The sequence below is a fragment of the Conger conger genome, chromosome 9 (assembly GCF_963514075.1).
Source record: "Conger conger chromosome 9, fConCon1.1, whole genome shotgun sequence".
NCBI classification, from domain to species: domain Eukaryota; kingdom Metazoa; phylum Chordata; class Actinopteri; order Anguilliformes; family Congridae; genus Conger; species Conger conger.
Window position 1 is genome coordinate 29515627 of NC_083768.1, and position 26680 is coordinate 29542306.

Here is a 26680-nt window from a genome sequence, read left to right on the forward strand (position 1 = left end):
GTCTGGCAGCATGACATCTTTCTCAAACCTGCAGGTTTTGGTCTGCGCTCACGCATTCCCGTTTGCAGTGCTCCGTCCTCGGCGGGGGGTGGGGGGGGGGACCAGCAGGCCGAGATGATTGGCCGATGGTGTGCTGTGCGAGGCGATTGGCTAACTGTGTGACATGCCGGTTGTCTCCTGTCTTGTAGCAGAGCGCTGTCAGCCTTCCGGGCAGCAGAACCCACGTCCAGCACGTGCTGACAGCACCACCACCTCCGGCCCTAAATAACCGAAGAAGTGTTACTCCTAGCCGCCTGATATCTTACTCCTGTTCTCTTTCCCAGTTCGTTTAACCAGGGTGTGCTGTACGCCGTCTTGCGCTATTTCTCCTCCGATACCTGCAACTTACAGGGACTGATTGAAAAATAATAAGAGTTTTGTCTGGACTAACCCGCACTAGAACCATCTGTTCTAGGTGTCAGTCTTTCATAAAAACATCCCTAACATGGCAGAACGCAGACAGGGCAAAAAAAAACATTTCTCATTGGGCCGTGGCCTTCTTTTGGGGTTTTCAAATCTGCGAGTCACCCACTCCAGCTGTGCTCCAGGTGTAGTTTTTGTGGTCACGCTGTTTATTTTCTCAGGGTTACTGTAAGGAAGAAGGCCTAAATTGTGGAATGCTCATCGGTCAACTTTGTGTGCAGTTATTCCATAAATTCTGTGGCCCTGGAAGGTCACCTTATTTTGCACATGTATTGACATGTATTACTGCAAGCAGTAGAATTGTATGGCTACTGCAAGCAGTAGAATTGTTATATTAACATGTTGGACAGTGTTTAAGCTCCCTTAAAGCAGTAATAATGTGTGTAGACTGAATGAAAGGTACGTCGTACATCGTATTTTAAGAAAATATGTGAAATGGCTCCAAGGGTGTTGGTAGTTGGACCTACGTCTGTGTAAGTAATTAGGTACATTCCGACAAGAGGCACTGCACCCAAGGGTCAGTGTGCTTGTAGCCTACTTTGTACTTGCCAATGTAACCTGAACGGCTATTGTAAATATCCGGCAGGAATGTGTCGGATGTAAACTGTTTGAGTCTCACTGGTGGTGGGGGGGGGTGTTGCTTCATCATTATAGTGGAATTCAGTTTTATGTATGCATTTATGCTGTTTTTGTTTTAAGGAACAGTACAGAACTTCTTCAAGTTTCATTAATACTCAATTAAAACACAATTAAACTTCTCCATTTTGCTCCGCTACTGTTTGACTTAAATTTAAATTGAGAAATATAGAAATTACTCAACAGTTGGAAAGGCAGAAATTCTTTGCGGAACAAATTTCTTAAGCACAAGCAAATGTCAAGGAGCTAGATTGAAGGTCTATGGGCCAAGGTTAATCCCCACTCCCAAACATATTCAAATGGTCAGTGTATATTCTGTTTACCAGTGAGCTGCTACCACTGAAGCAAATATTCGTTGGGTTATTCCATTAGGACTCACACTTTCCCTTTGGTACATTTCCGCCTGGAGACTAACTGAACCACGCAGCTTCCTTTACCTGTTTCTCTCCTCTCTTCCAGCTAACCATCTGCACCACTGGATTCTGTTGGGACTTTTTTCCCCTTTTTTTCTTTTGGTATTTTCCCTCTCCGAGAAACTGAGTATCTTCCACAGAAAATTAATTTGGTTTTAAAAACGAAGAAGAAAAAAAAAAACAAACTGCTAAACGTAAATGGAAAGGAAAATAAAACCCGAACCGGAAACCCTGCCACGTCGCTGCAGCGGTCACCGGGCCGGCACCCTCTCTCCTGTCGGATCACACTTCCAGCGTCCGGAAATCTCGGCTAGACCCGCCCCTTTCGGGAATGGGGCGGCTCACCGACGCACCGTTCCTCTAATGGGAAGCTTCCGGAAGCGGCGGGTACAAATCCGGCTTCGTATCAAGACGTTGGAAGGGTTGGCGGGTGGGGAGGGACTTTGCTTAGGGAGCCGGGGTGAATCAGGTGGACCATGAGTGGGTGGGTAGGGCCCCCTCGACCCGACAGGAAACTCTGCGATTGGGAGAACTGTTAACGACTGTCATGTGACTGATGCCTCTAACTCAGGCAGCCTTAAGGATCCCATCCCATTCCCTCGGACCAGAATGCAGCCCTTCCATGGAATTAGTACAATTGCTGTGTCATTTTTTTTTTTGGGGGGTGGGTGGGCGGGGAGGTATTCGGTACTGAGTATGGGGCTTTGAACACAGTGGGGAGGAGTAATAAGATTATCATTTAAATCTATGCATTTTTAATTATCGTTATTGTTATTATATTGTTTTGCGCCAAGCCATAAGGATATCCCATTATATTGGCATTAGGAGACCTAACAGTTAAAGAAACCATTGACTTTTTTTTTTTTTTTTTTGGTCTTTTTTTTGGGGGTACATTGTTTCTATAATGTTATTTTTATTATTGTTATTATTATTTTGTAATGTATTGCCTTACATTGATTCATAGATAAATGGTTGGAGATGAGAAAACATTAAGTTAACAAAAAACAAAGTAAACTGCACTGTTTGAATTGTAAATTATTCGTAGAACACTTACCGGGTGTAGCGTTTGGCCCACCTAGTGCCTTAACTTTTTGGATAACAATTTTACTGCCATATCTGTTTGTGTAGAAATCTCCAAAACAAGACAAACATCTTAAATATTTTTTTTTTTTAAAGAAAAAAAAAAAAAAAAAAGGCCTTCACATTACGGTTTTATCAGAAATATTCCTCCACAGTTTTGAGGCATGTGTCAGGCCATGATCGCAGTCGACCAATGAGATGCCTCTTCCTGGTCTGACACGCTAGAAAGCTCACAGGTTAAGAGTACCCTGACAGACAAAGGCCTCGTTATATAATTGATTCACGTTATTGTGCTCACGGCTGCATCAGTTCACTCGACCCCACGCATATCGACGCATTGCATCTGACTGGGACAGCAGCTGTAATCAGAAGTGTTGATGAATACCTCCTCAGTAATTGAAAAATGGCTTTGCAGGTGTGTTCACTAAAAGAAGCACTGGAAACAATCTTTTTTTTTTTTTGTTTTTTGTTTTTTGTCTTGGGATACTTGCATGTTTTAATTGCATTGGAGGCCGCACTGATGGATATGTGTCAATAAACACATCTTTATCTACCGTCTCATAGGCTTTGTTTTGCGTACGTGGGGAAAAGTGCAGAAATGAACGGTGTTTGAAATGACTTCTGAACATTAGCTGCTGTGGTGTTTTGTTGGGCCTGTGATTTGGTCTCAAGTCCTGCTGTTCTCATGGAGGTGTGCCTGTTGAACCTTCCATTACCTTAAAGGCATGTTTCAGTCACTTATCCAGAGTGTGATCATAGTGTGGTGGGGGGTTGTTTTGGATAACGGTGAAATCAGGACTATTACTGTAATGTAGCAGGAAAGCTGGTTCAGTTTGTAAAAGGCTGCATACACCTCGCTTAGAACAGGAGCACATCCTCTGCTGGCTGGCCAAGTGTCGGTATGATTGATTGATTTCTGCACCAGATTACGCTGATGTAGTTATCACTTGTCAACCCGTCTTTGCTTCTCTGAATAAGTTCAGTTGCACGTGTGGGCAAAATCTGGTTTCCTGACTTCGGTAGTGGATGAAACGCGCCGCAGGGGTAAGACTGCTGACAGGAAGACGGAAACCGCAGGACGGGTGTGTCACAGGCCGAGTGTCAGGCCGCTCACGGGCAATCTGACATCCTGTGCATGGCTCTGCTCTACTGATCAGTAATTACAACACGCAAACACACCAACAGTTGGTGGAATCCCTAATTATTCAAATGCCTGCACTATGATCGCTTGCATTGAGCATCGGGTAAAAGAGTTATTCAAATAAAAGGTTTCACATTTTCAAAGGTCAATGTGATAAATATACTATCCCAGCTTCCCAGTGTGCTCTTCAGCAGTGACAACATTTTCATTATAGCTAATGTCCAAACCTCATGGCCTGTAAATGACCATGCATTCATTTGCTTCCATCATCTGAGGGCCACATGCGAGTTGAAATTGCAGTAGCCAACATCGATGTGTTTGTCAATAATTAGGCCTAATCAACTGCATCCAATCCATGCCCATGTCCTTTTTAGGACATACAATGCAGAATAAATCTCCACATAAATGCCATTAAGCAGCCCAGACCTCTTAAAATGGGCAAGTCCCTTTGCAATGGCCTAAAGTGTCTATCTGGCATAAGTTTGTCAAGCAAAGTTAATAGTGACTTTTTTAAATGGGCTCATATTTTATATTAATTTGGCCCAAAACATTTTAACTGCCATAAAAATGTCCGCTGTGATGGTCTATATATAGCATTGAAAAGCTGCATCCATGGCAACAAACAACTACAGTCTCCCGTACACAAGGGCAAGCGAGACCGTTACAACCATATTTCAGATGTGTGCTATGTCAGTATTGCCTAGGTAAAGGAATAAACTAATTTGGTCGATGCCATGTTGTTGGCAACAGACATAACGCCAACACACTGTCATTTATACCAAGATGACGTAGGCTACATAAAAGTACCACTGAAATCCGAGTGCTCTGTTTAGTTTGGCTGAACTCTTCCTGTGTTTCTGACCAGTTTCGAACTACACTGTTCCCACACTTCTCAGACGCGCAAACGGAGAATATTTGAATGAGCAAAGGCCCCTGGAGGCCCGTATGTTCCCTTGGAGGGTTTCTCTGAAGCCAAGCCTTTCTTAACGGGCCAAAAAAATGTAAGCCACTAAATCAATTACGGAAATAATGCAATCCAGATACAACGATGTTGCACTACACAGCCCGGGTAATGCTCTATGAGGGATGGGCAAAAGTGATTGGGAGAAAATACGAGGCCATATGGAGTGACTGGAAGAGCGGTAAATATAGCTAGTCCGTTTATGATTAAATACTTAGATTAATGAAGGCTGTTGCTGTACAGATCTGAATGCTTATTTTGCGATAGTATTGTGATGACGTCACTAGAATAGCTGGGCGCCATATTGCATGGATAGACTCAAGGCTCACTAACATGAGTACACTTATATGTAAAATGATCGATTTTTCTGTTCAACTTTTTCTTCGAAAATGGTCACAACGTGTGTAATTTATCGTCATAACAAATCCGATTGTGACAAGAGTAGTCACTTACGTTTTTATAGAATCCCAGTGGTGAGAGAGAATGAGGGAGAGGATCCATGGAGTTTAAGCCAAGCCAGGAGGAACTGATGGCTAGCCAGAATAAACCGGAAAGATGTCTTGCTTTCACAAAGCAGCAGAGTGTGTGTGATCACTTAATTCAAGGTAGAATCTAGCCATATGAAATTGATTAATGCCAGTGTTGACAACTGACGTTAACGTTAGTTTCACGTTAGTAAAGCAGGGTAACATTAGCCGGCTAGTTACTTAAAGGTACAATAGGTAATTTCGGACTCGGTCAAGAGAGGGATTGCAGCAACAAACACCCTCAAACCACAACACAGCCTGTGAATATAAGAAATATAAATATAAAGCGTTACAGTTCAGTGTTCTCATGCACTGTTTTGGAAACCTGACAATGACAAACGCGACAGATCCTGCGTATTTAGTGTGTTCTAGTAAGAAAATGTTCGCCAAACAGGTGACAAATGTTGACTTTAGTGTGCTACACAACACTATTTATATTTTTCTTCTTTGAGGTTCTCACTTTAGCTAACCAACTATATTATGGGCGAGCAACGTATTTGGCAATGTAACTAGCTGGCTATATAACTAAGATATGATAGTTTATCTAAAGTGTCTTTATATTTCATGTTGGTATTGGTTGGTTCTGGTTGTCATTCATGATATTTTGTCTGCATGCCTTAAGGTTAGCCTAGTATTTTAGCCTGCTGCTGCACTGTGCATCTGTACAATATTGCCGCGGTTCGTTTTTGAGTGACGTCACACACACACACACACACACACACACAAAACAGATTACTCGTCTCCAAGTTCGCTCATATCAATTTTTTAATGGAACTATGGCATATTTTTTCCCCCTCAAATGTGCAGTGCTCTGTTAAAGATGGTGCCCTGCAAATGAAAGGAAATTACTGCCATCTGCTGCCCACTTAAAATTTAATAACATTTCTAGTACAGTACATTTCATTCGGTAGCTTTCATAGGCGCAGATTTTCTCACTGGAGTTTCCATTTCTGTCTGAAGGCAGAGAGTAAAATAAAGGATAACGGCATATCAATGTTTTCATAGTTTGTGGTAATATTTGTTATTTTCTCTGTTCTCTTACCCCAAGCCCTTGTTTCATGTTGGAATATTGATTGGTTGCCATTGTTACCAAATTTATGAAGACAGATGAAATTCCATAATTTGTCCATCCCAGATATTGAAGAATCTTGGAAAATTGGTTAAATCAAGGATATGGCCAATTACATTAAAATTACAGATGTAAAATTGCAAGATAATCATAATAATGTGTCTATACAAATGTTCAATTCAATTTGGTTATAGTGCTATATAATATGGCAAATATCATATAAATTGCCCAAAATTGCATCCTTGGAATAAAACTCTTTTGTTGAGTAAACCTGAACTTCCATTAGTATAAAATGGTTGGATAATGCATTATGTGAGCCTGACTTGAAAACTGTGGTATCATAAGAACACAGTTTTCCATACTTGTGAAGCATAGTGAATAATGTTGTGTGAGAACTATCAAACCTATGTTCAGATGGTAATTAGAAGAACCTTTTCTGCTCTGCCCCTTTCTCTCTTTTTCCGTCGTTTGATTATCATTACTCTTCCTTTGATCTTCCCTGGGTTCTTCTCCCCTGTCAATCCCTGTGTAAAATCCCATAATGCTGTTTCACTGCCTCTTTCTTTTGTTGGTGAGGATGGTGAGGCCCAGATTTAATTTCTGACATTTGAAAATCATTCTGTTTTTGCATTAGTAATTTGCATTAGCAAATGGGTTGAATATTTAATTACCGTAAATGCTCAAATTGTGTCCGGGATTCTATTTGAAGCCGGGCCTCGGATAATAGCCGGGGGCGTGGCCGATTCGGACAAATAAAGGCCCGCCCCCAAATACAAGCCGGGGTAATATTGCCTACCAGTAGGGCTATCAGTCCATGAGCACTAGAAGACATTGTTTCGATTTAACTCAATGAAATAAAAGAGCTCTTCTTAATATTTTATATTGTTGGTTGGTCTAATGCTGTTGCCAATGAAAAGTCGTTGTCCTACACCATGAGTCTCCAACACGTTGCTCTCAAGCTACCAGTCGCTTGCCGCCCCCTTCTGAGTAGCTTGCCAAAGGCTGAAGCAGTATACATTTAAACACAATTGTTGCCGCGAGGCATTCCAGCCTACGAATTTAATAAAAAGTAAATCAGGCAAAATTAAAAATTAACTCAATTTAGGCTACTTGACTATGCAATAAGGTTTCCATGTATATACAGCACAGCGCACGTTCAATGAATGAATGAAAGCGGCTGCCTTGGCTCGGTGGAGATTTTAGTGCCCATCAGTCCCAACATTTAGCAATAGAATCAAACAGTCCAAAAGTCAATTAAATCCCAAACCAAAGTGAAAATCTTTTGATAGCCTACCGGTATGCTGCTCCAAACGAAACGCATGTCTCATAATAAAACGCACTTTAGGAAAGAAAGATCCTTAACTTGCTGTTATCTACGCAATGTGTTATTGTCCGTGAAGGCGTGTCTGACAAGTTGTTATTTTATGGATTCTGGACTTGCATGTGATTTATTGTGTTTGAGAATATTTGCAATAAACTATGTCTGTTAAGACTGACGCTATGACTTACCAAACGGTGTTCCTGATTTGCCTACACTAATTGATTTCTGAACGGTTACAGGAAGTGTTGAACAGTGTTGGGCAACTTTAAGTGTAGCCTTTTACTTTATTTCTAAGAATAAAATTCTACAACAGAAGCCTAATAAGAAAGGCCTGCCTCAGATACAAGCCTGCCCCAAATAAAGGCCTGTGCTTTGTGCAGCCTAAGTAAATAAAAGCCAATTTCCACAATTTGAGGATTTACGGTACATCATTTTCTTATTCAATTGAAATTATTATTTTTATTTTTATTTTTTGTTTTTTGTTTTTTTAATGTTTCTTTATGACATTTATCAGAACATTTCTATGGTATTTGCATCAAGATGACACCAGGCTACTCTTTCAGGGGCTAAGAAAACACATACAATGTATTCTGTACTTAAAACATTCGAACCCAGGACCTCCTTGCTGTGAGGCGGCAGTGCTACCCACTGCACCATCCGTGCCGCCTAAAACATTCATTGCAACATTATTTATTTAATTATTTATTTATAATGTTTTTGCCTGTTCCTTCCCATGTAATTGGTTTCTTCATTTTTTTAGAAGGTGGAAGAGCTGGCTGCCTAACATACAGTATATGCACTCTTGAAAAAACAGCAATATTTAGTGAACAATACATAATCATCTACACTCACCGAGCACTTTATCAGGAACATTTTAACTTTATTACACCAACTTATTATCTAATCAGCCAATTGTGTGGCAGCAGTGCAATGCATGCAATCATGTAGATACGGGTCCGAAGCTTCAGTTAATTCAGTAATTAAGTCACATCAACCCTCAGAATGGGGAAAAAATCTGATCTAAGTGACTTTGACCGTGGGATTATTGTTGGTGGCAGACAGGGTGGTTTGAGTATCTCAGAAACTGCTGATCTCCTTGGATTTTCACACACGCTAGTCCCTAGAGTTTGCAAACAATGGTGCAAAAAAGAAAAAACATCCAGTGAGCAGACAGGAATACATAGCTGAGAGGAACACAAATAACCACACATTACAACAGTGGTGTGCAGAAGAGCATCTCTGGACACACAATGCATCATAACTCTTAAAATTATTGGCACCCCAAAATGTTACTGTAAGTAAAATAAAACTATCTAAGATCAATTGCACAATGTGTAACAACAAAGTAACAGGAAATTTTGGCAGAAAATTTGCTTGTCTCTTTGGTATTAGGGACTTCGAACATGCATCAAAATCCACAAAATCCAAATGTGTTCTCTAACCTTCACAAATCACTCATGGCTGTCATCTTTGCCATGGTCTCAGTAATCATGGAACTTGTTTTTTTGAGGGAATAATTGTTTAATTTGAAAATGTTGAAACTTTTGAAGCGGTAAGAACAATCGTCTGGCAGTCAGAGGGTTGCTGGTTTGATCCCGCCCTGGGTGTGTCGAAGTTTCCTTGAACAAGACACCGAACCCCCAATTGCTCCTGACGAGCTGGTTGGTGCCTTGCATGGCAGTCAATCGCCGTTTGTGTATATGTGAATGGGTGAATTCAATAACTATTATTTTTTTGTTTACAGTATTTGTTGTGAATATTTATCAAGGGTTCCAATAATTCTGGAAGCCACTGTATGTATAATGTACTCCAGCTGCTAAATTATCATTCAGAATCTAGCCAAGGAAATTCATCACAAATGTTTTTTTTTTTTAATCAGAACGAGGGCCACTCATAATGGGTAAATAACTGAAGGCGTTTTATAAAAAAGGTGAAATGGAAATAATTTCCCTTTGATAAGAAATAGTAAAATAATTTTGTGTTAAATTTCTCCTCTATAGAACGCTATACTGCGCTGGCAGTGAGAAATATAGATCTGAAATATGATTAGGCGAGTTATCGATCTAAAAACACATTAAGATACAGGCCCTAATCAAAATGACGGGGAGAGGAAAGGAAAGGTAATCTTGCTACGACAATATATTCTTTCTCCAGTAGAGGGTGGTAGTCAATAACCTTTCTTTGCGGACCAGCAGTCGGCCTAATTTATTTTCCTTAAAATAATGTATAATAATCTATACATTTTTTAAATTACTTCTATATGAATATATTATTTATTCGTATTGTAAATATTTTTAATCTATTTTATTATTTATAGTATTTATAGAAATAATAACGTAATTATTTTTATTGTTGTTATTAGTAGTAGTATTTATATTATTATTATTATTATTATTATTATTGTTATATTTCATCATTTATTTATTTATGATATCTTAAAATAAGACCAATCCTTTTTATAAACTTTGATATTGCATTTCAAAATACAAATTGCTCATGCAAATAGAATGTTGTGGAGCCGAAGGCTTCATAGTTCTGAACCCTTTATTTTTTATTATATATTTTATGAACAATGTCATTTGGCTGACGCTTTTATCCAAAGCAACTTACAGTTGATAAGACTAAGCAGGAGACAATCTTCCCCTGGAGAAATACAGGATTAAGGGCTTTGCTCAAGGGCCCAATGGCTGTGCAGATCTTATTGTGGCTACACCGGGGATAGAACCACCGATCGAACCGCCACGCTATTAAGAGATATGCTTGTATGCTAGAGATAATCATAACATTGTGTTTAAAGACAGGTCCTCAAGTTCGGTCAGTGTAGCCTATTAATGTACTGTGCCAGTCTATTAATTGAGAAGCATATGACCCTCTGAAATGTAGAGTGTAATGACACCACAATTTGGCAATTGCTTAGGCCAATTATTTGACGCAAATGATCTGATGCAGTACTTCTGATCACACTGATTCTTTTCACTGCAGTACTAATGCTTTCTGTATCAATCTGTGAGTCTGGGAGTACTATGAACAATTGTATTATTTTGTACTGTGCTTTAATTGTAATTGAAGGGGGATTTTTTTTCTGCTGAAAAGCACATGAGGCCCCAGCAGAGAGAACTGAAGAACCTTGTCCACAAGTGTCCTCCTTCAACTCATGGTCTGATGTAACCATGGGAACTGCAACCTTCCTGCACCTTCGCAACATGACATTCTGTTAGCTATGACAGGGGAAAAGAGCATAAAATAAAAGTCTCATCCCAAACAAAACAATACTAATGGCAGTTTTATTTACTGAGAGGTTATTTTAATTTGTTCATAAAATTATTTACTGATCTAATTATTCATGGATTCACGGATGCCAAACAGCCTCTGTGGCACTGGATTATGATAAAAGGTAATATCTCTTTGCTTCAATATAGCTTTACTGATGGTGAACCTTATTGTCACTCATGCTTTAAATTATTTCTGCCTGTTCTGTCTAAATTCAGACCTGAACAAATACACGTTTAATGGTGCTGAAACACTTGAACCATGCTAATACATGTTTTTAATTTCAATTAAATATCATTAAAATATTCAATTTTACCAATTGTGCAGTGAAATGTGTAATAAAATGTGGCTTCTTTATTCACAACAATGGCAGCCATTTGTCATTGGGTTCATCCCATTCCTCTTTATGAAGACACCAACAATCAATACTGCTGTGTCATTTGATCTTATTGTATTTACAATCAAGAGCAATGAAGATCCATCTATGTTTTCTCTGCTCCAGTCTAATCTCAGAATGGCATGAACCTTTGGGCCTAGTTCAAGTATGGTCTCTCTGTCCAACAGATTTGGTCAATGACTATAACAGGCAGTAAGCCACTATCAACGACTTAAAATATTTTCTATTTTATACTTGGAAACACTTAACCGGAGTAGGCTATTCCATTTTACCATGTAGTAGAACTTACATTTAGGCTAACATGAATTGTTCCTACCAAGCAAGCATTGTTGAGCAATTCAGCTATTTTGCTACGCACTAAAACATTCCCCTTATCCGCACCTCTACAGAATAAAATAGCCTTTTTGTCTAGGTAGGCCTAATTAAATAGAAGATTGTTGGCTCCGTGGAACTTTTTTTACGGTAGCTTACCGTTTCATTATCAAAGAATGTGGGTGGCCTATGAACCCTTTGAAGAGTAGTTTATATATATATATATATATATATATATATATATATATATATATATAATTATTTTTTTATTCTGTCAAGAGTTTAAAACAGTGATTGATGCGTCAGTGAATGCGTAAGAACGTTCTAATCGCATAGGCTACTTGTGATCTTGCCGGGTTAATAGGCTAGTAGTCAAAATAAAGTTCATGATAATTTGTGTTTTAAATTTGTTCGTATAATGCAGCTGACAAACTCGGTAATACATTTTATTATTCAATTTTTTCCTTTTCCGATGTCGCCTACTGTCTTGTAGTCTACCCAACCAGCTTGTACAGTGAGGTTAAGCGACGTGACGTAATGCTGAAACTCCCGATCGTCCATACTGACATCCGTAGTGCTAGCGTCACGCTGCTAGAAGACAGTCGCACTCAGTTTTTCCAGTTTTTTTTGAATGGACAAGAACTTCAAGATTTTGCCGCAAGAAAAAATGTGAGTTTTATTTCCTATTATGTATAGACTACTCGTCGAAAACAAGAGAGTCGTTTTTCTTGTTATTTATTGTGAAAAATTAACTCCATAGCTCGTTGTCGAGAACGCATTGATAACCACACGGGTCACGGTCAGAATTCGAGTGCTAGCCGACTTTATTTATAGCTAGACAGACTCAATGTAGCCTACATGCAGTAGAGTATAACGGACAATGAAATTCTCGTTTTTTACATGACTGTATTCACATTTTAATATATTGGCATCGCCCAAATGTATCGTTCCGAGTCTTAATTTACGTACATAAAGCGCGTTGATGTTCAGTGTGCAAACCTCATCGATCCTGTATTGGTGTTTTTGTAAGTATGGTGGGCTATGCACGTTTGTACATGCATCTCTTTTAGTTTCATAGGCTATGGACAAACGTATTAAATGTTATATTGCCAATAAGAACGTAGTTAACATTAACTGATTTTCAGTCTAGTCTGTTAACTAAAGGATGCAATTGTCTACTGTTGCTATTGTCTCGCTTTGTGGGCTACGGGGTTTCAGATCAAAGGTAACGTTGGGTAGGCTATTTAGGCTGCCTTCGCTTTTATTTTTTACGTGTGTTATCTGAAACTTTGTTTTGGTCTTAGCCTTGTCTAGTTTTAACGCGCATTTAAGCAAACAAGTGGAAATGTAAAAAAAAAAAAAAACATCTACCCTGTGTCAAATTTATTAGCCTATGCTATTTTGATATTTGATATTTTGAGTCTGTTGACAAACCTTGCAGCTAAGCTCAAAATAATATGGTTGATTTTAATTTATTTGTTATTTAGCTACTTTTATATATTTTTCTTTTTATGCCAGTTACATTTGTTCTGATATTATTATTATTTGTTCTGATACAATAATATCTATTGCATAGACCTATACCAGTTAGCGGTTCCGTTCTGATAATGCTAACTTACTCGACTTGAATGCTTTGGAGATAGCTTCTGGATGGTTTGAACCCAATGAGTTGGGGAAATACGAAACCAATCATCGTGAATTTTGTATTTGTTCAATTCCGTTTAGCCTTTACTGAGTGCGCATTTAACACATAGCCTATTGCACCAAGAAGACCCGAATGTGCTAAATTAAGCAAATCAGTGCTCTGTACGTGGTGTGGCGCGCGCTTGTGTTTGGCAACAAACACAAGGGCCACAAGGTCTTAGCATCAAGATATCAATTCCATTGTATTCCGTGCATTGTTAAAATTATTCAGACCCTTTGCAATTTAATACCTCAATTAGTTCAGTTGAATAAATGAGTAATTTCACATCATTAATTGCACCTCTGTGGAATAACTAGGCTATTCAAACTGCTTTTTGCTTCAGTTCGTTTTTTGTTTTGAACTTTTAATTGCACAAATTGTTTATACATACATTTAGTGGTCAAGCTTGCAGTAATGTGGTCAGTTAAAAACTTAATCACCTTCTGCAGGAATCATTTTCTGTATCTAACACTAAAGGAAAGCATTTGTTGATCTGGCTGTCCTGTGATGTGAATGTGGGACATTTATTGTGTGTCCTTAAGAGGAATAATCATCCCTCAATTAATGCTAAAAGTGCTCATATTAACTGCCAGTTTCAGTTCAGCCTTGCTAGTGTAGCTCAATTGAAAACCAGCATACACAGGGCCCACAGACCCCTGGACTTTAAATATATATATATATATATATATATATATATATATATATATATATATATATATATATATGTATATATATATCTATATACACACACAGCCTTAACTGGATATAACCACTTATATTCCATGTGGGAAATCATACAAATGCAAGGAATAGCTGACAGTTTAATTATTTAATTTTACAATCGTAGGTATTGTTTCAAATTGGAAAAGAAAACTGCTTTAACAGAGACCACATATCAGTGTCTCAACTTCTCAGTAGTAATAGCAAACATCTACTGCAGCTAGCTGGCTACAGCTATTTGGCTAGATGGCGTGGGCATCTAACTGGCTTGATAACTCAGGTCAGCTAGCTAGCTAGATGTAGCCAGTTTGTAGCTCTTTCAATGTCCATGTTGGTCTCTGAGGGGTTTAGCTAACCAGATTCATCCCTGGCTTGCTGATCAGTTTTGTGGGATCAAATGATCTAAGCCTAGTTAGCGTCCCCATTGTATGATTGACTTACTTTATCAACATATCAACTTCCTAATAATTGACGTCATCTGGCTCAAACTTGAGTGTTGAATCTCTGCATATAATTCACTATTTGGCTAAGGAACCTTACAAAAACGGATTTTTTTTTTTTCACTATTTTTATAATACCATATGAACCACTATTATTGCACAGACACAGAGATGATTCAACTAAGTGTGCATTTGTTAAATGTTTTCATCTGAACGGATGTATGCAAAAACAAGAACATCTTTGTTTCTCATTTTCAATTAATATGGGCTACATACAGATATTTTGCTTGGACAATTTGGAGTGGGCTGGGCTGTTTTGAAAACTTTCTTTTGAAAGTTTCATGATTTCAGGAAACAAAATGTAAAAATTATGCTACGGTCTGAATACTTTTGCACAACACTGTACTTTACTGTGCGCGGGTGCATAAGTTTACGTACGTGCGGTGAAGGTTCGTAATGGCAGAGTGTAGTCCTGGTAATGTGAGAGAATATAGGACATCTGGCGGCACGGTCGGGGTTCAGACACCAGCAGGCATCTTGTGCTGTGGCTGCTGGAGTGTACCCCCTCAGCGCAGATAAGAGACCCCAAACCGAAGTTCCTCTTCAGGGACTCGGTTGAGGGATCTTGAGCAGGGGCAGATGGACCGTCTCAGTAACTTATCTGATCCTTTTCTCTCGGGCTCTGCGGTGGGCAAGCGAGAAGGCCCGATCAATATTTTGTCAAGGGATATGCCCAAATGTCCTCTCAAGTAACTGGAATGACTATCGGTCAATCCTTGCCGTGTTCTTTTTGTAAACGTATCAACCGACAGCCTGCTTATTTCTTATTCCTGGCAGTTGTTTTTTAAGAAGGATGTGTCATGACAACCTGGGTCTTGTGCTCTTGGGTTGGTTGACATAGGTCAGTCAGTGAATTTCAGTTTAGTTTAGTCATTTTCAGACCATTCAAGGCTATTCAGTGCAGAATTACATCCCTTGCAAACAAGTCTGAACTTATATTTGTCTGTTGTCTGTGGTTCAGTTTTTAAATTCTCATCAGAGGAAGCCGGACCTAGTTTTATGGAATATTAGCAGAAACCTGAGTTGCCTTTTTGTCAGATGTTGACTCGACCATTGACGTGGTTGGAGACTGTTCATTGTGGTATCATGGTACTAAAAACGCATTATATTCTTTTGCAGAAATCAGCACTAAAGTACGGCAAGGCATATTGTAACACTCATCTTTTAAAACAAAGCTGGACTGATGTAAATTTGCAGTTCATGAAATCATTAATATTGAGAAATAAGAGATCTGTCCTCAACAATAAAATACAAAGAATTGTCTTTAGACACGTTTGAATGCTCTTGAATGCATGATACATGGGTCATGATTTGAGCTAAGGTATCCAAAATGTAACCGAATGTGAAGGCTCAAAATTAAGAAAGAAAAAAATATATATATGTTTTACTTTGCTTGGAGTTATAGCCTCGTTGTAAGGGCTTTATAGCCTGTGTCTTGCTGTTATGTGTGTGAACGCGGCCAGGCCAGCCTTTGGAATGCTGAGTAAGATGGAGGTCAGAAACATTGAAGGCGTAAATAAAGATTACATTCAGCAGGACAGACACAACAAGCTTTCAGCCTATTGGATTTGAGAGCTGGAAGGTGACTGTTATCAAACAGGAATGATCAACCTTCAAAAATATCCTGGTGCCTGGTGAATTTGTGAAATATTCTGCTGCAGTTTCAGCACTAATACAACATTTTGAGGTAAAACCATTTCAGATAAAAAATGTAAGAAAGGAAAAAAAACAATGCAGCTATTAAAAAATGTGGAAGTGGTTGAGGCATGTTGCCGGAGTGGAGAGTGGTGCCAAAGCCAACGCTTCTCTGAAGCAGACACCTGGCAGGAAGAGAAGATTGGCGGAAGCAGTGGCTGGCCTCCAGGTCTATATCATTCATACAAGAATATATAACATAAATACTCATATTGTTTGAAGAATATTGTGAATACTGTGATATGCTCCGGTCAGGCATCTCCAGTGCTTGTAGCATTAACTCTAAAATGTCTTAGACTCATAGTCCTCATTCAAAACCAAGATGTTTTGCTATTGCTAATCTAATTTCAATACCAATCCTGCTTAGTTGTGCTGCTCTTCATGTTGGTACCATGCATATTCCTTAAAATGTTACGCTTGATCACCCCAATTTCTTTTAGGGCACAATTTTAAAGAAATTAAAATGATATATTATGATATATTTCTATAACCCTAAGGGTGTAGAGATATTGTGGTGTAATTCTTGAAGGAGTCAGTCACTCAGCAGCTCAGATGGGGTATGTGAGGAGCCAGGCCCACAGTTCCTCTGGCAGTGCAGGACTGTCCGCTCTGGAAATCTCCTGCAATCTCATGCCCATGGGCACCGCAGAAAGGAGAAATGAGTAAATACAAACCGGTCTGTCCAGGCAAGCTCCTGACTGGACATTCAACTGTGTCTTTCAATGTCTTCATTTCCCCGAGGGGGACCGGACTGTTTTTGGTAGCATTCCTCTGCCTATCCTTAAATCTGCTTACTCCTCCATCTCTATTTGGGATCTTGACATGACACAGACGTGACGGAGCCAGAATGGTCTCATTGCCAAGAATGAAAGACCACCTTATAAGAGGCTGAGGTGGTCGTTGTATATAAGCTGAACACAAAGTCACTGCCAATCCCTTGGCTGTCTCCTTGCCCTCTATAAGAAAGCAAACTCGCAGTGGTTTTGGAGTAGTGTATGCACACTTGCAGCAGACTTACTGGGGCGTTTTTGTTTGTAGCTAGTTAATATCTTCAGCACCTAATTGTTAATTTACATGCCATTAGAAGACAGCAAATGGCCCAGGGTGTAACACCTCATCCTCTTTGATTTCATTCACATGTTACTTCTGTAAACACCAAACATACAATATAAATGTGTTTAGTTAGCACTTTCTCAGATAGGAGTTTACAGGGGCAGACAAATCTGTTATCCAGAAGCCCAGTACTATCATTATTGTTTCTTGGATTTGTGAACCAAGGATTTATATTTTGTCCCACTTTATGTTTGGTACGCTGACTATTAAGGAATTGTGAGAAATAAAGTGCAGTGTTGAGGATCTCGTGGGCACCAAGCCTGAGCCTTCGGCTGCTTGGACGTGGATCATTTACATGTGGGTTTTGTATTCTCATAATAAAGTAATAAATGGCAGCCATGCAGGACAAGTTAGGAGCCTGTTTTTTTTCCCTTGGGGGTGGGGTGGTGGGAACTGGGAGTCATAACTCTGATCAGATGTGGACCTCATAGTGAGTCCCCCCCCCCTCCCCCCCAGTCTTGCATTCCAATTGGAGAATGTGTGTCAGGATGGGCTGAGGTTAAAGAAAGAAACCCTTCTGGAATTCCAAATGTTCCAAAAAAAGAAAGATTACACTAATATCAATCCAGTGAATGCACAATTACGCACTCATTACAGGGCATACAGACTAAATAAACCATTGAAAACCATTAAAAAAAAAAAAAAATCAGTTTGCCAAAAAGTTGACTTGGTATGACTACATTTGTGGTGAAGCAACCTGCTGATTTCTCAAGATCTGACTGAATGTTTTTACAAAATGTGTCCAGAGAGGATGAGGTGAAGTCACATCTGGACATTTTACGAGGTCTTTTTTAGTGTGATTGAGAACAGTTGTGGTGCCACCGTATGTAAATGCTATCTCAGCATTATAAAGATAGCATTTTCACACGGCAGGCCTGGAGCTGCTCTCAAAAGTAGCACTGCCGTGACAGATTCCTCATGCTGCCAAATTCAAATGGGAAAAACAGCTAACTAGCTTTTTGATAGTTTCTCCTGAAAATATACATTAAAAATGCACCTCAATTTTCTGGTTCTAATAAAGAATAAACATAGTGTTTTAACGTTATGCATGTTTATTTTTTTAATGTTTAATTGGATATAGCACAACTAATGACACATTAGGCTGGATGCGTCCATTGTGATGCTTTATCATGCAGTGGTCATGAACAAAGACATGTTTATCAGTTAACCAAGAAGAGATGGCCACTATCTAAAAACAATGAGCCAATTGAACATGCCTTTTTATAATGCTATAGTATATAGCAGTCGCACACACTTCAAATCTTTATTTAGCTAAATAACCTCTGAATGTATCTTCCTTGTGAAAGAAAAGTCTCTTCCTATAAAATGTAAAAATATATATTTTCCTCTTCCTTTGAATTAATTTTGCATATATTTAATATCAATCGTATAAAGTAGCCATTCTCACTGTCTGAAAGGGCCCCCAATTATTTCCCACCCACAGCTGGATAACTGCTATTAGTACATTAATGCAATATTTTACAGTTGAGATGGTTTATTGAACATAACCTTACTCCAGTAGTTTTCTACTCTGTTATTAGATTATCCATAAAAGTGTTGATTGTGCCTTACATAATTGGCTTGTGTAATAGGCCCTGCCACATGGGCAAACCCAACTCTGAGCATGTGCAGAAATGTCCCGCTCATGGTGGGAGGGGGTGGGGGTGTGGTGCCGGGGCCATCTGTCCCCGTTGGGGGTGAGAGAGTAATGGAGGCATTGGGCCTCGTGAGAGGTGGCCTTTGTCCCTCGCCAGGAAAAATTGGGAGTTAATCCGGGAGAGATGCCAGAAGACAGGTTCCTCACCATAGCCTAAAAAAGAGACACCTCTTCCCTTCTCTTCGCCTTTACCCTGATCAACTTTGTCTTGTAAGTCTCTGTAGGGTAAGATGCCCCATTGACCATTGTGACAACGGCCATTGAGCGCTAAGCCACCACCTCTTGATTCAATTGTCCCCTGACTGCTTCTTGTGTTCACCGCTGCTTTGAAACATCTTTATATTCAAGCTGCTGTTTGAGTGAGTGCCTCCTCCTCCTCTACACCACCCAAAAGTCAGAAGGTTTCCCTTCCTGGACCCACAGACAATGGTGTGGGTCAGAGCTTTAGCCTTGTCTCCCACTCATCATTGAGCCAGAATAAGGTGGTCCAGAAATGGAATGTGAATAGTCCGATTATTGTTTAGGTTCCAGGTTTGATTTTTCAGGTGAGGCATTGATGTTGTTTGATAGCTTTCGCTCAGCTGATGTGCACTGGAACTTGTAGAAAACTCTTGTTTGCCAAGGACAGTATCAGCACTGCCAAAGCCTTTTTGCCTGGAGGTCAGCACTCTCCATTAACAGATTTTTCCATTTCCAAAGGTGCAGCAAACAATAGGTAACTAATGCTATGGGTTATCTCATTTTAAGAAAAAATGCTGTGCTTGTCTATATCAGGAACACATATCAATTTACCATGAAAATGAACTAGATGCCACGCTTCTAGTATTTGATCAGGTACTGAATACGCCTATATTTTGGCTTTCCTGAATATAGAGTGGTGAAAGTCTAGTATCAAGATAAGTTACTAATCTTTTCAATGGTATAGAAAAATCCATCTTACATTTGCAGTAGTACATGCTCAGAGAATGTTTAAAGAGCGCACAATTCTGTTATCATGTTTAAATGTGCATCCGCTTAGATATTGATAGTAGTACCTCATGTTCAGTGAATATTTTGAAAGGATACTGTGTGTATTTGTTTTTGGTTGTGGATATCAAGTATTTCACTGAAATGAGCTCTCGTGAATACATTTCAGTTGAACGTACCAAGCGCACATCAAGTCAATGTCGTGGTCAAGGCCGCCATATAAAAATGCCTGGCGTGATCAACCAATCATTTCACTGGGCTTTATGTTGTGAAATAAGCACCTGGGGTACACTTTTAAACAAAGTCTGTTTATCAAAAAAAAAAGCCCCACAGGGCCAGCTGTCATGTGAGTCGCCAAAAACCTTCTTTTGAAGGTGATTGTTGCTGCAACCCAATTAGCCGATTGTCTAAGCAGCAGCAAACACTGAAACATCACAAATGGAGGTAATCAATAGGCTCCCATTTGAATGGCTCCTTTGATGACAGCTGGGATGAGTGATTAGGTCCAATTCAATCTCACTCTGCCCTCTGTCCTGGGCCGCCAAGAGAGATTGTGAGGTCACCGGGCTCAAGTGGGCCTCGTCAGGAGTGTGCAGATGGCGGTGGAAACAAAAGCAGAAGAAGACCTGAAGAAATCCTTGTTGCTAGAGATTTTTAAATCATTTGACTGATGTTTGCCACACATGTTGAGTCAAGGGAAGGTTCTCCCATTTGTAATTTTGGAGCGGGTATTCAATTCTGTGAATTACTTAATTACTTGTACCATGTTAAGTGTATCATTGATACCAGAAACCAGCTAAATGCTACGATATGCTAACATCATAGCTACAGCTTAAAGTCATTATGTACATAGCACAGTGAAATTTGTTAAAAATGTAAAAAAAAAAAAAAATACAGTTCTATTGTTATCCTATATCACGTTTTTTGTTTTTTTTTAACCAAAAGAGCGTAAAAATTATTCTTGAGCCAGTAGTTTTGAAGTTGCGGATGTGGATTATAAACTGCATTTTCCTGTGAATTGATTTGCTGATGCAGATACCTCCTGCCATTTGTGTAGTTTTAATATAGAGGCTTGTATATGTACACTGGAGCATATATTAATGTTTGTGAGGTATTGATTGTGGCTGTATGAGACTCCTAATGAAAGCCAGGCAGTGTGTTAGGGTGAGTACAGTATGAGCTCTGCTCTGCAGGCTGGTTTTGCAGGCCTGGTGCCGCAGCGAGCCCCCCTCGCCATGCTCAGTCACAAATCAGCCAGTGAATGCATGGGCCCGGTGCGTGGAAGCTTTGATGAGGTGGCGTGTTGACCCGCGCGAGTCTTGGGGCCCGTTCCGCCACCCTGCGCTTCCTGAGGGCCTTTGTGCCCCCGCCACTCATTACCCCGGGTCAGCGCTCCCGCGAGGGGGGGGGGGGACTCTCAGCGGCGTCGGGGGGGCGAAGGTCACGTTCACGCGTGTGCCGTGTGGAAGATTCCGGACGCCGTTCGGATGTTCGCCCTTCCTGCGCACGCACACGCCTGAACATGCTTGCGCACGCATGCACCCCGGGTCTGACCGCAGGTCCGAGGTCACAGGAGGAACAGGAGAACAGGCGGCAGCAAAGGAAACACACGCACCCCGAGACATTTTATGTCTCCTATCCAACCCAGCCTCCGCTTCTTTCAAAAAAACATTCTGATTTTCCTTAATCTGTTTTGTGTCTTTGACAGAAAACCTGAACAGTTTGAAACTGCTGTTTTCACAGTGTGACGATACAGTTTAATCCAGCCTAAAACAAAACATCCATTCTAAACCGAGGCTTGTAGCAAGTAGCTTGTTGCTTGTAGCAATCCCCACTTTTTATGGGGATTTGTTCAGACTCGTTTCATTGAGTTGTACCCAGATCTTGTACCCAGTCAGAACCATGGTAAAAACCTCACACAATGTGTGTGGACACATTAAGCTGTTTTTTATAATGTTTTTTATATTTATTATTTTGGCACACTTTTGAGTTCCTTAGGGACAAGTACATTTCATTTTCTAATCCCTTCATTTTATACATGTAGTGTAAAATGATATAGCAAGCATAGCTCTTGTGCCTCTATGAATGGCATCATCAGTTGGATAACAATGACATTCATAGAGGCACCTGAATATCCCCATTTTATAACGGACAAGGGGATAAGTCTAACCAGGTCACTAAATGAGTATCCTTGTCCGTTTTTCTATACTTGAGTAATGCACACACAAAATCATCCATTCTTTTGAAAGAGAAAAGTGGGCAGGCACGCTGTTGTTTAGACTTAATTATTTAGAGTGATCCATGGTTACTCTTCCTACTCTTGACGTGCAGTCACACCATATCCCAGGCCTGTCCCCGATGACCAGGTGCCTCAGGGATTGGGCTTTAGACTCTGAGAGAGCTGATCTGAGATCATTGCAGTCACACATGTTCGCAGCTGAGAGGGGAAGAGTAGAAGAGAAGATTAGAGTGGGTAAAGAAAAAGCAAAGGGGGTTTTAAAAAGGGGAGGGTGAGCAAGCAAAAGTTTTTTAAAAAGGCACCCTTGTCCCACATGGGTTAGTATGGGGGGGGGGGGGGTGCAGGGACCGAATTTAATGACGGCTGCACAGTGAGATCCCTAAAGCTAATTTCACAGGGGGCTGCCCCAGCCCTGCTCGCTCCTAAACGGAGATGTCAGAGGTCAGCGACCCCTCTCCTTTTGTGTGCATTGATCCTTTCGCAAGAGGAGGGACCTCCTTTCCAAAGCTCTTAAAGATCAGCAGTTGTGTCTTTGTTACAACTGAAAATGAATAGACCAATGCTTTGCTGCGTATAGGCAGTTTTTAGTGTGAAATGCCAAGGTAAGGGATTCAAATGTGCTGAGTCTGGACACCCAGAGGAACTGCATTTGTTACAAAGTGTGACGAATGCCAGGTAGACATTTTCAGTCCAGTTTTCACCTATCTGCTCACACGCTAAGTTATCGCTCTGTTCTAGCTGTCATACTTCATGCAGAAATGCTTTATTCATGACTTCATTTCACCTGTATATGTTGCCAGGAATAATTGATTTAACATTCGATGTGCTTCTTTTGGTCAGAGGATGACATGAGAAATAATGGCTTTATCCTGTGAACTCAAATGATATTAAGATGTGTGCAGCTGACATTGACTTGAGCTCATTGACCCCTGACCTTTGACCAGGACAGAACATAGCAGTATTTTTGGAAAAGCTTAGCTTCAGTGGGTGTGCGCTGTGAGATGGCAGCTTGGCTGGGGCGGGCGTGCATGAGGATAAATTCTTGTGAGAGTCGCCCATGACGCGAGCCGTGAACTTGACTCTTTGATTGCTGGCTCTCTCAGTCTCCACCCCTCAAATTCAAATTCATTATCAAACTCAAGCTGAAGCGTACTATATTTGTTCCTTGTTCAGTATTGCATTCAGTTTAAAACATACATAAAAATATACATTGATTCTTGTATTGGAAATAGTTCAATAATTGACTGTCAATTAATTCAAATTAATTTTCATGTGTGCATTTATTTAAAATTATAATTTTTTTCAGACATTTGAATATACGGAAGTAGAGAAGATTTTCTCTCTCACTTGTCCTCTCTCTCTCTCTCTCACTCGCTCGCTCTCTCACTCACTCTCTCTTTCTCTCTCTCACAAAAGCCCTTTTCACACGTGGCCTTACGCAACTGTGTTCCAGAACTTTCCTGTTTAGGGGTCATGTGTGAATGGTATCTGGATTCGGCATTCTGTGTGCGCAAAGCCGTAACATTGCTGGATCAAGCATGCACATTTGACTTGTTTCAGAGAGTCAACCATGAATATGTTCCTGCTAAAATAAGAATTTGAAAGTTCACACCAAATAAATGAGTCTACACGGCACATGCTGTTCCCATCGCCATGCACCATAGGTGGCAGGACCTTGGCTGTTATGATGCTGTTTTCCTTCTTTTACAGTAGCTTCTCTGATAAGTAAACCAGAGTTAACAAAATCACCGGGCTTCTTCAGACAACACTTAGCCAAATGGTATCATAACGTGTGAATGCTGTCAACCCAGCAAAATAATGGATTTATTGGTTGTATGAAGAAGAGAAGGCATCTTGTTTAACGATGTCATCACCGCTGGACAAAGGGTCACTTTCGAGACGACACCACATTCAAAAAATAACATGTAACCTGTTTAGTCCTGAAAAACAGGTTGGTTAATTCAATAGCATAGAGGCTACCATACTCTTATGTGTTGGGGCGAATCTTTCATTCAGCAGCAGCAAACGGTTCATTGATTTGGGAGTAGCCAGGCAGTAGCTCATTGGCTGATTCTGCAACAGGATGTCTGGGGCTTGTACAAAGCTGAGTGATTACAGGATGCCCACAAGGTGAAAGCCCCTTGCTGTGTGCTGTGACTGTGAAATTGACAGCACCTTTGTGATGCATGCGACTCGGGTGTGTGGTGCTCACCCAAGCCAAACCTGAAAGTCCAGGGCTGGTCTGGGGGGAGCCTGTGGCCTGGAGTTCTGTTCCTACCCCAGGCTGCTTTCTTCCTGGCCAGTCACAGTGTGTTCAGAGTGTGGCGATGACGGATGTTTATCCTGTCCTGCCGCAGGTTATCTCCTGTGTCGACATGCGGCTAAGGACGCCGTAGCCCCCCGCAGGAATCTGTTCCCTTCCAGGGAGAAGGTGGGGGCAGACCTCAGATCAAGGCTGAAATCTTGTTTCTAAGTAAACGGACTGGTCTTTTTTTGGGCTTATCTCAAATCACGTGGCCCAACCGGAACTGAGGGTGGGGTTGCAAGTGGCTTGCTATGTCTCGGTCAGAGTATTTTTAATTGGCTATTAGAGTGCTGTAGTTGACTAGCTATGCGTCTAAAAGAAATCTACCCTTTTGCATCTGTTCACACAAATATTACAGCCTGAGCTAAACTGTAATTTGTGGGGACTACATCTGGATGCTCTTGGTTCACACTTCATTCTAATTGATGAGTACAAAGTCATGTAGTGTCCATTGCACAGCATGAGCATAGCTCACCTAGCTAATGTTTGTCAGCTGAAATAACCAGCTGGAGGGATGGGCAGATGGAGTTAGCAACTGTGTTATTTTTAGCTAATGTTTATTCCTTTAGCGTTTGAGTGTTGGTAAAACAAATATCAAGAGAATGTTTTGGTTTTATTTCACCCAAAAATAGTAACATTGTATATATATATATATATATATATATATATATATATATATATATATATATATATATATATGAAATGTTTATGTTACAACCATGTTTTTTAAGCAACAACACAGACTATGGTTAATGTTGTCCTTTGACACTATCCTCCGCTCTCAGATTTCCCTGAGGGTTAGACCAGTTACAATGTGGTGAATATTACTACATTAGTGAAATGTTATAATTAGCTTATCAAAGCTGAAATATTGCAGTTCCTACATTTTTAGTGAACGGATAAAAATGTTAACATTAACATGTTAACAAGCTAGCTAGTTTGTATCAAAATTCTAGGTATATGGGAATATGGGTTGTCTTTTATTTTCTATTAGTAATTTGTTTGTGTTGGAATATGTCCTTCCCTCCATTAGCAGGCAAGCTAGCCCTCATCTTATTGTTGAGCCATCTCAGTAACATCCCTAAATGTGTGGGAGAAGCACACTTTCCTGAGCCACCTTTTTTACTGACACAGTAAGTGCTAATTCACTGGCTACAAATAACATATATTTATGTACACCATTTCTATTTATGTTCGCTGTTCACAGTGTGCAACTGGATGATAGTGCCTTCATACGCCAGTGGGTTCACAAGCCAGTAGCTGTAATGGCTACTTTGCTGCTCGCTATTCCTTGTTGAAATATAGCAGGTTATGAAATGTTCAAAGCTCTAGCTGTCATTTTCTCTCCCTTGTCAAGTGGTCCGGTACACACTGTTCTGCCCGTCAGCTCAGATTGTTCTGCACTGAGATGCAAATACGCGCTGGAAGAACATGACACACAGCCAAAATGAGGGCTTACAGAGTACAGCTTCAGTTTTGTGGCAGCTTTACAGTGTAGCCCAGGAAGGTGCAAGCACTCACGCACCGTGTTTAAAAAGCCACTATTTTCGAACCGAACAACCCTTGTCGTGCTTGTGTTACACATTGCTATGTACTTAATCCGTAGTTTTTACAGTAGTTTTTACAGTCAATTTGCTGTTTATTTGTTTCTGAACCAGAGGACCCATTATCAATGAAATTTGTGAGAACAGTAATTTTCATATGTAGTGACACTACTGACAGTGTTGTACCTGCTTTCAACTGAAGCAACACGAACCAATAAAATGAAAAGAGTACAATGTTCTGACGCCATTTTGTATTTTAATCAGCATGCTTTAGACTAAGAGTGGGCTTCACTACTAAGCTATGTGTGTGCTGTCCTGTAATAATTGAACTATCCTACTACTTATACGAACAAATCAATTTACAAAGACTCAGCCTTTCGATGGTTATTTATTTAGGGAACGTGATGTGATTATATTGTTTCCCCTGTTTAGTTTTATGGTTTTATATGGAAATAATTTGCCTAGGCTGACATGCAGACTTAGTAATATTTACTATATTATAGCAGTGGACACACAATGTTAGATGTCTGTCGTATAATAACAAAAATAATTTCATGAGCAAAGCTTTCACTTCCAGTGGACTTGAGAGTGAGAGCACTCGTTTGAGTTCTGTTATATGGTGTTTAACACGGCGTGTCCGACTTTATTGGGATGTACACGTGGTCATT

At 40.1% G+C, this 26680-nt stretch overlaps 2 protein-coding genes across 3 annotated transcripts in view; both read left to right on the forward strand.

Moving 5' to 3' along the window:
* rock1 (Rho-associated, coiled-coil containing protein kinase 1) overlaps positions 1-2166 on the forward strand; it is a 65944-nt gene extending 63778 nt beyond the window's left edge. The window contains exon 33 of one of the 2 annotated variants that reach the window (XM_061254198.1): positions 1558-2166. In XM_061254198.1, the coding sequence (XP_061110182.1) occupies positions 1558-1561 (4 nt within the window). In that variant the 3' untranslated portion in view covers positions 1562-2166. Of the gene's footprint in view, positions 1-188; positions 1223-1557 lie in introns of those variants that run through there. The other variant, XM_061254197.1, reaches the window with a different exon arrangement.
* A 10004-nt stretch (positions 2167-12170) lies between these two features.
* greb1l (GREB1 like retinoic acid receptor coactivator) overlaps positions 12171-26680 on the forward strand; it is a 58112-nt gene continuing 43602 nt past the window's right edge. The window contains exon 1 of the mRNA XM_061254631.1: positions 12171-12258. The gene's annotated coding sequence lies outside the window, so the exon portion shown is untranslated. The remainder of the gene's footprint in view (positions 12259-26680) is intronic.